The 12,346-nt window shown below is 43.9% G+C and overlaps 1 protein-coding gene across 1 annotated transcript; it reads left to right on the top strand.

Moving 5' to 3' along the window:
- Positions 1-342: 342 nt before the first annotated feature.
- rrn3 (RRN3 homolog, RNA polymerase I transcription factor) lies at positions 343-12,000 on the top strand. Its single transcript, XM_080856839.1, has 17 exons — positions 343-818; positions 934-990; positions 1,082-1,171; positions 1,263-1,392; positions 1,496-1,555; positions 1,663-1,726; positions 1,830-1,899; positions 4,145-4,243; positions 4,778-4,870; positions 5,204-5,336; positions 5,718-5,848; positions 6,179-6,309; positions 6,988-7,172; positions 7,667-7,775; positions 9,266-9,418; positions 9,817-9,904; positions 10,515-12,000. Exons 1-17 carry the CDS (start codon positions 723-725, stop codon positions 10,665-10,667), a joined length of 1,842 nt encoding a protein of 613 aa, XP_080712965.1. The 5' UTR covers positions 343-722; the 3' UTR covers positions 10,668-12,000.
- The last annotated feature ends 346 nt before the right edge of the window (positions 12,001-12,346 follow it).

Below are 12,346 nucleotides of genomic sequence, written 5' to 3'. Positions count from 1 at the left end.
ACAAGGTTCATAGGCACAAGGCATTGTAAAATATCTATATAGAAATGCTCTCCCTACAAATAATATTCTAAATGATAGCCTATGTTTATTCGCTCTTTGTAGGTTATTTTAGATAGGCCTACAGCATATCACATTTTGTTCACTCCAAACAATTAACACATGAAGAAGAAAAAACAGAACGATACAGAAACAGAAGAGGGCTGCTGTTTATAGTCCGATGATGTTACATCTCCACAGCTGTAGATGGCAGGATGTCCTAACTGTTTAGGATCAGATTTCCTTTGTGCTGTTGTTCTATGGTCAGCTGTGTTGACTGACGTATTTCCTGTTGTGAAAATAGCAGCATGTCGGCACATGTACTGCGTTCGTAATTCTTCTGGTTTTCTTTATATTTAAAGTGATCCGGTTAAGGCTCATACCCGTCTGGAAACGTAGAAGTAAAAACATCCTACAGTAGAGGAGTAAATAGTCAAGCGTAATGTAGCGCACGGATTAACGTTAGTTACATAATATCAGCTGCGTTAGGCTAAGTGAGGTAGGATAGGTAACATTAGCAAGCCAGACAGCAAACTTTAGTTGACATAAGTTAGCAAACCAATGTGCTTTTTTGCTGGTTGAAATACGTGTACTTTCAGCTATATTTTATCTACTATAAATATTATCATCGTCTTAATTGTAATTTTCTAGAAAGGCAAGTTGAGCTGTAGATTCGATACGAAGCCATGGAAGTAGAGGGTCGGGAATTCCTTAATACCCCCCCGAGGAAAACAGTGCGTTTTGGCGATTATGTTGCCAACACGTTGGCTAAATTTAAACAGGTAAGGTAAACATTAAAAAAGGAATTACATGTAATGGCGTGTATAAGTAACGTAAATGTAACAGTTGCATCTTTTAAGAAAACGAATCGTTATTTCATGTCTTCTTTGTGTATAGGGTGACAAAGGAGATTACGAATTATTGAAGCATCAGTTGACAGACCCCGACATAAAAGTAGGTGACGAATTCCACTACACTATACGAATTGAATAATGTGGAATTACCTTCGTGTTTAATTAATCTCTTCACCTTATCTCTCGGCCAGGATGGTCAAATCATAAATTGGCTACAAGAGTTTCGGGCTTGTGTCACTCAGTTGAACAAAGACCACGAGCAGCTGATCTACGTTGTGTTGGTGAGCAACCCACTGAGTAATGGTGCATTCATCTTTATAGTTGCAGCTTGTGGAACGTGCACCACTTAACCACCATTTATAATGTTTGCAGCGGCTTCCATGGCTGGGACGGAGTCAAGCTGTGGTGGACGAATATCTGTCCTTCCTGAGTAACCTTGTATCTGCCCAAACCGTGTACCTCAGGACTTGTCTCAAAATGGTTGTCTCCAAATTTACACCTGGTAAGTGGTCACTTCTGCAGGTCTTACTGCCTCAATAAGATATTCGCGAATTTGCGCTGGCCTGTGTTTTTGTTTTGTAACATCTTGTCTTTTCATTTTGCAGCCAGGGTGAGAATCAGGGAGGGAGATGTGGATATTTCAGATTCAGACGATGATGACGAAAGTGAGTATGTGTGTCAAGTATCTAAATGTCTGGCAATGAACATGGAACTGAATGATGTTGATGCTTAAATGCACATCTGAACTCAATTGTTGTTGTTTTTTCCTCAGACCTCCCTCGGAACTTTGACCTCTGTCATCAAGCCTTGCAAATTATTTCAAGATATGTTCCATCGTAAGTTATCTTTTAGAACTTGCTTTTAATAATACAATACGATGCAATTCATGGTTATTTTTGTGTGAACATGTTTCTGAGCGCTTAACCTTTGTGCCTACAGGACAAGCAGGTTCTTGATGCCAATTCTCATTGAACACTTCCCTTTTGTACAGAAGTCATCGAGGACTCTTGTAAGTAATCGGCTGTCATAATTATATTGGAGCTGGGGAAAGTAATTGAATTTACGATGCATGGCAATGAAAAAGTGAAAGATTCTGCATAGATGCAGAAAAAAGAAAATATGGTTTTGCATATTACCACTGAAAGGCCTACATGTGCATTTCTGTTTTTTACCTTGTGATATGGATAATGGATTGAAATCGTGTCTGATCTTAAATGACCAGCTGTTTGTGTTATATTTCTTTTTTACGGTACAGTAACTGTATTATCCTCTAGGCCTAATTTCTTTTAATGTGAAAATAATTCAATTTGTAAAGAAATTGTATTTACAATGTAGTAGTCTAAACAATATTTTGTATTAAGTCATAGGCCTAGTGTGGGGTAAACTTATTTTAAAAAGGAGACAGCTTTTAATGTAAAAAAGCTGTATTCAAGCTTTTTGTCATTTTTGAAAAAAGCTGTTCAAATCAGGGTGCTTGCATTTCAGGGTTTCCCCCAGGATTTCCTGTAAGGTGCGGTGGCACCTCAGCGGGGGGTCTGGGGCCCCCCCCCCAGAAAATTTTGTATTTCTTAGACGCAATTTCCTGCATTTTAACCGAATTGTGGGCCCAGTTTCAGCTCAATACAGAACTGTACTTTTGTTTCTAAATACGGGACAATGTCATTATTTCAGGTCCTTAAAGGTGTACAAAGTATGGGTCCTCATGAGCTACCTATTTGGCAAAACATGATCGGTGTTATACAGCCACGGTTTAAACCTAGGCTTTTCAACCCATGTTGGGTCCCAACCTGAAGCCCTGTGTTTGCCAGGTTTTTTATTGTTGTTGGTTGGCTGGCTCTTCTCACTGTCTTCCCTCACATCTGACTCTCTTGGTTCTAGGCAGCATTCTCCAGCTCCACTACTACTACCTGCCTATATTTCATTTCAAAACATTACATGTTGAAATATGATGACAAAATATTACTGTTTACAGTAGCCTACTTCACATACATTGTGTGACTACTATGACTATTGTTACTGACTACTGATACTGTCATCATAAGAAGATTTAGCAAAAGGGGCAGGTGTTTATTTTGGGGATATTTACACTGCACGCATAGTAGCCTGCTTGCTGAAGCCTAATGATGCTGTACAGCGCTTGCTACAACTACGTCATTAAGCAGGGTGCCGCAAAGTGGTCAACAAGTCAAACAAGAGAAGGCGGTGCTGAAAGGCAAAACACACACACACACACGAACGCATGTCCAAGTGGGGTTATGAATTCACAGGATATCTCGAGGTTAATTTGAGAAATGGCTCTTTCCTTTTTTTAGTGAAGTATTTCAGCAAACTCATCTGAAAAAGAGGACAGAGTGAGACGATCTAAATGCATTAGAATTATTATCTTTGAAGAGGACGCGTTGACATTTTGGATTCGAAAACTCCGGCGGGAATTACTAGCTATTAGGCTACTTGTTTAACTGTTCTTGTATTTATTACGAACGAAATCGCTAAGTTGGTCGGCTTGTCCTTAGCCTAACTAATAGATCTATGAGCTCTGCGAAGGTGTCCGCCTATTTTAAAACCACGCAGGCCTCGGACTTGCTACCTTTAACAAACTTTGCTCTGTTGTCATCCGCTACAAGTGCAGGGCTCATTGAGGGACCACACACAGCTGTGCGTTTAGAAATGACCGTTACTGAAGCTTATTTACATTTAGCCTCCCGAAATAGACGCAATGTGAGAAACCAGCCGTCTACGTCTACAACATATTAGGCCTACGATGTAACCCCTGCACAATGTTCAACAACTTGTTCTCACATGTAAAATAAAATTAATTCAACGTCACGTACCTCTGATCCATTTGTTCGGTTTCTAGTTTGAGGGCCAGTGTGTCAGAAACGAGAGAGGGGGCGGGGGGAGTATGTAAACCGGCTGTGGTAAGCCGTGGATGCCGTGGAACGCTGATCAAGTGCGGGAAAGGCAGACGAATCCTTTGATGTGGCAAATAACACACCAAAAAACAGGGCTCCGATTTTTTCCGATGCGTGGCGGGGAATGACGAAGGTGCGGCGGCCCGCCACGCTGAAATGAACGTAGCGGAAACCCTGCGATTTATTAATAAAAGCATGAAGCCCAAGTATCATATAATCAAATTGTAACCCTTTGAGTTGTATTTGAATAATGAGGCCGGTGAGAATGCACACCTCTAAATTCTATCATGTATTCTGCCAAATAAGTTGACGACCCTCACACTGAGATTGTTGTTTTTCCAGGAGTGTTACGTCTTTAACCTGCTTCGAGTCGCAGTGTACATCCCAGCTCTGAGGCGAGAGATCCTGGAACTCATCATCAATAAAATGCTAACATTGGACGTGAGTTTCACATCAATTTGATGTGGTTTGTCTTTAGGTGTCTTGTTGATATTGACACCATGCGAAGGTTTGTCTTGAGACGTCTTGTTGATATTGACACCATGCAAAGGTTTCTTGTTGACATTGACACCACGCAAAGGCGTCTTTTTGATATTGACACCACACTAAGGTTGAAGGCCTCTTGGGTAATAATGAATGAATGAATGAATAATGAAAGTTGAAGCCCAGTATGTTGGCCATTACGTTTGCTTGTGGTAGTGGTCGATAGTGACTAGTTGCTAAATCAGTCACTTCCTGTGTTCGGGTTGCTGTTCTGTTTTAGTGGCGTGTCATGCATCGGACGGCCATTGCAGGATGTGTACAAACCCCATTGCATCCCCTCACCATAATGTGGTGGAAAGGCTTTACAGGCCCGCATAGTCAAACACCATAGTTCTTGGAAAGCTTGAAATAAGTATAAAAAAAACAAATTGACGTTGAATATATTGGGCGACCCAAATGTAGCGTTTAATGGTGGGAATGTGTCTGCTTTAGGTCAGTGCGCCTCGTGCTGAAATTGAGGAGATGGAAGAGAACGCAGAGCAGAAGAACAGTGAAGAATCACAGGACGACTGCCTGTTTGATATGGTAAGTTAGTGCACCTCTGGCGTCCTTGGCGTGAAACCCTGTCATAGAGAATGCTAATCAGACAGGGCTTGCATGGTTGCGTTTCTGGCATAAATCTGAGCTTTGACGTCACTCTGTCCTTGACTCTCAAGAGGCACATTTATAGAGTCTCTCAAGACTGTTTCGCATACAAATGAAACTAAGACACTCTGCAACTGTGAAACTGCAATGTCGGCAGTATTTTTAGATGAAATCCAAAGCCACCAAATCAGCTCTAACGCATAAGTCTCAAGTAAGTCCTCTTCCGATCAGGAGTCACGCCTGTCCTTCTGTCTCCTTCTCTGACTACTGCAGGATGAGGACACAGACTCGGGCCTGGCCCCCACCCCTCCAGACCTCACCGCCATGGCCCACCCTGTGGCTGAGCGGCTGGACACGCTGATGAGCGTCCTCCTGGGCTTCATTAAGGACCAGTGCCTCCAGAATGGTGAGGGACTCAATATGGACTCCACTGTGTTGAAGTGATTCAGCTCCTTGAGTTCACACTCAAACTTCAGCCTCAATAATTATTGTTTGAGCACTTTGGCTTGATGTTACTAATGAAAGGATGGGGGATAAACGCTAAATCAGAAGTAATGTTTGGGTCTCTCTAATCCAAAATGACACTCCATACATACGCCTTCAGACCACACAGTACAGTTGCAAGGGATTTGGGTGGTAAAAGAACTTAGCAAAACAGAGGGGGTTCAGGCCCTGGGCTCTGTAAAGCACCTTGAGATAGTTTTGCTGCTTTGAAAATGAAATTAAAGGATATTGAATTGAATTGAGGAACTGAACTCTACCCTTCCTTCCCTTCTCCCTGCCTCAGGTGTGCTGGAGCTGGAGAAGACCAAAGCCCTGTACCGGGACCTGCTGAGTGTGTACGACAAGCTGATCCTGCCCACCCATGCCTCCTACCACGTGCAGTACTGCGTGTTCTACCTCTGCAGCTTCCGCCTGGTGAGTAGCAGAGCGCCATCTGACCGCGGGGAGAGGTTTGACCTCCTTGTGCGAAGCCAGGTTAAACGCACACGATTTAGAGTTTCTGCAGCTGGAAGCATAACTTCACATGTGTGGCGAATCTGCCGAGTGTTTGAGTGGATCAGTGTTTGGCCTTATTCATTTTATTGATTGTAATTCTCACATGTGTCCTCACTTGAAGTGTTACAGTATGATTCCTGGTATCAAACGGTTCCCCTTTGTTTAAATCTGCATCCTGTCTTTATAATGTGTGTGTGTGTGTGTGTGTGTGTGTGTGTGTGTGTGTGTGTCTGTCTCTCTGTCTCTCAGGGGCTGGCTGAGGCGTTTTTAGACCACCTATGGAAGCAGCTGCAGAGCCCCTCCCAGCCTTCGGTGCTGAGACAGGCGACTGCAAGCTACATGGGCAGCTTCCTGGCACGCGCCAAATTCCTGCCTGTGCCGTAAGTCTGCAGCCTCATCTCCTCTCTTGTGTTGCTTTAAGGGGATGTCCCGAACAATGTGTGTGTTCCCAGAATTATTTAGGGACATTTGTTTATGTGACTTTGTCTGCTCAGGTCAGGTTGCTGTAAAACTGTATGGATTTTTGAACATTCTCTTTTCTGGTTACTTTGCTTTTCACGGTAACCCCAGAGCCTTGTTTCAAAACTCGCTGGCTTTATGAAATGATTACGTTACTTTGGATTCAAATTAAATTATATCTTACTTGGCAGTGAACTCTTGAACCTAGATTCTCATGAAGTTGGCAACACCAGAGTACTTCTGTGTTGGATACTTTAGCCTTGCTGTACTGGATGCCCAGAAACCCAATTGATTTCCATTGATTGAAGTGCATGAAGTAAATATATCATTAGTTGTGAGCAATTGGCGTTCCCAGTCATACGTCAGAAATAATCTCCAAGTAAGACTGGAGCCAGCCAGCCAGTCAAGGCTGGGGAAAGGCTCCTTTTTAACGCAGCTATTCTTTGACCACTGCCTGTTCCTGGACATCCTTGTGTAGCACAATGCAATACTGTATGGGATAAAATGGCCAACTTTCCTCCTTGTTTCCAGTCGCTGTTTCTGTGTGTCTAAACCTATGCCCTCCATCGTGTCTCATGTCTCCTCATGTCTCCTCTCAGCACCGTGAGGGCGTGCCTGGACCTGCTGGTCCCCTGGCTGCACCTCTACATCGACAGCCAGGACGCCAACTCACGCTCCTTCTGTGACGTGACGCTCCACGGGCCCTTCTACGCCGCCTGCCAGGCCGTCTTCTACACGCTCGTGTTCAGGCACAGGGCCATCGTCGAGGGCAACATGAAGAAAGGTGAGGCAGGAAGGGGAGCTGTGTGATTGGATGTTGAAGTAAGGTGAGGCAGGAGGGGAGCTGTGTGATTGGATGTTGAAGAAAGGTGAGGCAGGAAGGGGAGTTGTGTTATTGGATGTTGAAGAAAGGTGAGGCAGGAGGGGAGCTGTGTGATTGGATGTTGAAGAAAGGTGAGGCAGGAGGGGAGCTGTGTGATTGGATGTTAAAGAAAGGTGAGGCAGGAGGGGAGCTGTGTGATTGGTGTTGAAGAAAGGTGAGGCAGGATATTAATGTCTTCTGCTCTGAAAAAAAATGTCCACACAAAAATACAAAAGTCAGTGGAGTGAAGTATTGATGGCGCTCTTTGTGAAAGTCTTGGTGGTATCCTCATGAAGTTATTCCATGAAGACGCCATGTTAATGAAGCTTTGTTAGCCTGCTCCTGTGTTCAGAAGTGTTGTGTAGGTGTGTGAATATTATCTGACTCTGTCTGTCTGTCTGTCTGGGTGTGTCTAGGGTTGGCGTACCTGCAGAGCCTGAATCTGGAGCGGATCGTCATGTGCCAGCTCAACCCGCTTAAAGTCTGCCTGCCCGCCATCACCAACATGTTTGCTGCCATCACCAGGTACATAAGCCATGTCTCCCATTCATACCATCACCAGGTTCTTAAGCCATGTCTCCCAGTCATACCATCACCAGGTTCTTAAGCCATGTCTCCCAGTCATACCATCACCAGGTTCTTAAGCCATGCCTCCCAGTCATACCATCACCAGGTACATCTTTCTTACACTGTGTAAATTGTAGGTAGTTTTTGCTATACAAAGTCTGCTGTTAGCACCTGAAAATGATGAAGGAGCCAGTTATTATTAGCCTGACGATGTCATACTCATAATTCTAGTCAGAATATGAGTCTGAGACCGGACCACTGGGCTGTGATTATGGGGCGTGTTTCAACGAACCAGGAAAGAAAATTCCTCTTCGCTGAATTGGATACCTAGAACCAATCAGAGCAACGTGGTATTATTACCATCTGATAGATTAAACTTTTACCTGATCCCGTAGGAAGGACGGCAAAAACATCTTTTCAATCGACAAATGCCTTGATCGCGTTTCTCTGTTCCTCTTTCAAAATGAATGCGCTGTCAATATCTGTTGAGCCTGCTCACGTTACTTAATTAGCACTCAAGGCTAGAAGCTACCATTAGTTCTAATGATTTTTTTGTCTACGCTGTTAGCATAACCTTTCAATAATGGTCTAGAGTGCATAAGTTAAGACCTACAATCCTAGGCAACATTGGTGTTGCGTATACACAACTAACCGAGTCAATGTAGACATAAAAAAAGTCGTGTAGATACCTTAAATCATATCAAATATGTCCCACTAAGCTCCCGAGACGGCGCCATCTTTGTTCGATGTATACCGGTATTCTATCTATGTCTGTCCATCAACGTATAAAGCCCGCCCTTACAATTTGAATGGTCAGATCCCTTTTCGGGGCCGTTTAAACCCTCCCAACTAGCTCGACTCCAGACTGAATCTCCCAGACAAAAAATTTTGTGGGCGGAGTTCAGGCTGGTATCCAGGCTAAGTTATTATAGCAAAAACATCAGAAAACAGTCTTTCTACAGGCTGCTATTGCTAAGGTCTTTTACAAGCTCATGCCAAACCATACCATAATGTAGCATATTTTTAGCATTGTGGAACTGACTCCAATGCTAATTCCCTCTTAACTTCTCTCTCTTTACCCGTGCGTCCCTAAGCAGATGGTCTCGTCTCTGAGCTGAGGTTCTGGTCAAGGTTTCTTCCTGTTAAAGGGGAATGGGGCAAAGAAAAAGTCACCCTTAGTGTTAGCTCTGGGGGGTATAGGCTCTTTAAAGCGCCTAGAGACCATTTTAATTGTTATTGCCGCTCTATAAATTGTGCTTAATAATTCAAGTTGCGGAACTGTCAGGATTGAAAGGATCATTTTCTTTTATCTGGCCAAACTACACACGAAAAAAAAGGACCTGTTGGAACCTGTCTGACCAGTCAAGCACTCCCCATTAAAACCCTGTTCCCTCTGCTTAAAGGAAGTACCAGCTCGTCACATTAACCCCTGTTCCCTCTGTTTACAGGAAGTACCAGCTCGTCTTCTGCTACACAATCATGGAGCGCAACAACCGCAACACGCTGCCCGTCGTCAGGAGCTCAGTAGGGGGCGACTCGGTGTCGGCCAACACCAATCCTCTGGACAGCTTCTTCCCCTTTGACCCCTACCTGCTCAAGAGGTGTGTGTGTGTGTGTGTGTGTGTGTGTGTGTGTGTGTGTGTGTGTGTGTGTGTGTGTGTGTGTGTTCGTGTGTGTGTGTGTGTGTGTGTGTGTGTGTGCTTTGTATGAGGAAGTTTTCCTGTGTGTTACTGTGATGAAACTTTGGCACTACTGCACTCTTCCAACTGAAAACTGACACTGTAAATGAACCATAAGACACTCTATTGAGAACAACAATGCAACTGCAGTCTTTGGTTTATATCCTTCTTGTAGAGAGAATCTTAAAGCAGAGTGACTGAGATGTTTTGGCTTATATTCTGTTTCTTTTCTGTGTATATTTCTGTCCTGAGAGAGACGGTCTGAAGGAGAGATTTGGCTTGGCGTTGGTTTTGATCTTATTCCCTCCTTCTGTCCACAGATCAGGGAAACTGATCGAGCCCATCTTTCAGGCGTGGGAGGAGCCTTCTGACTACATGACTGACGCCCCAAAGAAGGACATCAGAAAAGTAGGTGCAAGTTTGCACGTGTTGGTTGGGTTGGTGGTAATGTTACGTGGATTGCTGAGAAGCATATTTGAAAAAACCTCTGCTCGCTCCTACAAGAGAGCATTGTGATTTATAGCCTGATGTTTTGCATTGAGTCATGTGTCTTGTGGGTTAGCGTTTCCTTCATAAATAGTGTGCTTGCATTGTCGCAACTCTATTTGCTTAACCAGAGAACAATACAGTGCATTCACAGAGAGCAATTCAATCGAGCTATTGTCTTCGCCTGCTGAAAGAAAAAAAAATATATATATTGATGACCACAGACACACTGTTTGTCTCTATTTTGCATACCCTTAGACAAACACACTCTCTATGGAAAGCAAATAGTGTGTGGGCAGTGCCATGAATCACCCAAATCATTGTGTGTCATATTTGATGGCGCACCACACATACAGCAGACGGCGATATTAAATGTCCCCAGTTCTCTCTGAAGTAGTACACCCTCTCTAATTGTGTGTGTGTGTGTGTGTCTGTGTCTGTGTCTGTGTGTGTGTGTCTGTGTGTGTGTGTGTGTGTGTGTGTCTGTGTGTGTGTGTGTGTGTGTGTGTGTGTGTGTGTGTGCTGCTCTTAGGCCTCTGCGGAGGAGGAGGATGACTTCCTGCGTGACGACACCCCCCAGATGGACACGGTCATGGGCATGACCCCCAGCTCGTTCGAGTCGCACCTCCGCAGCCCCAGCAGCATGGGCTCCCCCCCGCTGGCCTTCCTCCAGCGGCCCTTTTAAAGCGCAGGCCAGCGGGTGGCGTGTCATCGCCCTGCCAACCCCATGCGGTGCCTCCCTGGCGCTCTCGGATGAGGTCCAGAGCCGTGAAGGGCGCTCTCAGCTAAACCTCGGATCTGTGTGTCCTGAAAGCTCAAGTGCAATCCATGCCGTGTGTGTGTGTGTGTGTGTGTGTGTGTGTGTGCTAGATGTTGCACATCAAAAAATGAAATGTTGGAAATGTGTCTTGTAATGACACGTGTGTGTGTGTGTGTGTGTGTGTGTGTGGATGGATGTGTGTGTGTGTGTGTGTGCTAGATGTTGCACATCAAAAAATGTAATGTTTGAAATGTGTCTTGTAATGACACGTCTCCCCGAAGAGTCTGGGGACCTGTTTTCGTCTGGTCACCGTGGAGACGGAAGTGGTTCAGTCTCTCCTCTGTCTGCTGAAGGGACTGTGGTACCCTAGAGACTGCAGAGGACTCGGCTATGATGCATGAAGATGGTACTGATGCGGAAAAGAACTTTGATTTTCACGACAGCACATCGGACACTTAAGTCACCCTGAGAGCGTTAAGCAGAGCTGGTCTTCAGGAGCAAGTCCTGAAATGGATTTGTAGTTCCGTCTCTTGATCCATGAATTAGAAAAGATTGATCTGAATGATTTACAAAGGGGTTTGTAAGATTTATCTGAATGTTTTACAAACAGGTCTGGAGTTGCTCTCTGCGTCTGAGGTCACATTCACCTCGAGGGCTTACAGGGATTATTTCCTGCGGAAACGTTGGTGGTCCATTCATATGGGCAAAGAGTTTTAGTGAGTGTGTGCAGTGCTGTTGCTGTCAGGAGTCAGGAACCCCCTTGCATATAAATATGGGATCAGTCATGAGCCTAAACTGGTCCCAGAACAGAACTATTACACTAACCTGTCAGACGTGAGCGAGGTAGTGTTTTTGTCTAGAGGCACAGATACTGATAATGTCTGAGCGGACATTTAGAGATGTCAATAATGATGTTCTATTGAATCTAATACAGGTTTGAATTGGGATGGTTGACTAATGGAAGTCAACCATTGTTTAAAGCATCCGTTGTTCTGCATGGTTCGTCATGCATTGTAGATAACAGAGTTCACTGTTAAGGTTAACAGGACAGTTAATGGGACTTAATGATTAAGTTAATAATGATTGGTTCTCTGTCTTACTTGTATTTTCTCTTACAAGGTTTTGGAACTATTTGTAAAAACAAATGTTATAAATATCAGAGTTAAAATTCCTGTAAAGTTGGTTGATAACATTGAACAGTTAAATATTTATATTAGATGTATTTTTGTATTAACATGCAAAACGAAATACTCTGGCGCCTGTGGATGAGTTATATAATTAATAAATTGTCCTGAAAAATCATATTTCTTCATGTTTGTATTTATCTCTCTGCAGTGTAATTGAAATACTTACTTCTTCATTTATAGTTTCTCTAATACACCTTGCAATGTTGTCTATTGGAATAACAAGCTCTATCAAGGTGCAAGGACTCTCACTACATTGTATAACATGATGAAGCTGACACACAGATGTAGTGAAGCTGTGAGACGACTGATTTTGCAGCTGCGTGTAGAACGGGTCTATTAAAAGCAGCAGGGCAGGCTGGCGTGGTGCTGCCCGACTGCACACACGTGCTCAGCGTCTGTTTACGTGGCACAGGGCAC

This window comes from Sprattus sprattus, assembly GCF_963457725.1.
Source record: "Sprattus sprattus genome assembly, chromosome: 18".
Classification (NCBI taxonomy): Eukaryota; Metazoa; Chordata; class Actinopteri; order Clupeiformes; family Clupeidae; genus Sprattus; species Sprattus sprattus.
Note: the sequence above shows the minus strand (reverse complement) of the source record. Positions and strands in the feature narration are given on the sequence as shown.

Excerpts from the sequence above, each read along its gene's own strand:
- rrn3 (XM_080856839.1), top strand. The coding sequence starts at position 723 with ATGGAAGTAGAGGGTCGGGAATTCCTTAATACCCCCCCGAGGAAAACA. Across the intron at positions 1,393-1,495 it reads TGTCTCCAAATTTACACCTG|CCAGGGTGAGAATCAGGGAG; the intron begins GTAAGTGGTCAC and ends TTCATTTTGCAG. Across the intron at positions 5,337-5,717 it reads GGACCAGTGCCTCCAGAATG|GTGTGCTGGAGCTGGAGAAG; the intron begins GTGAGGGACTCA and ends TCCCTGCCTCAG.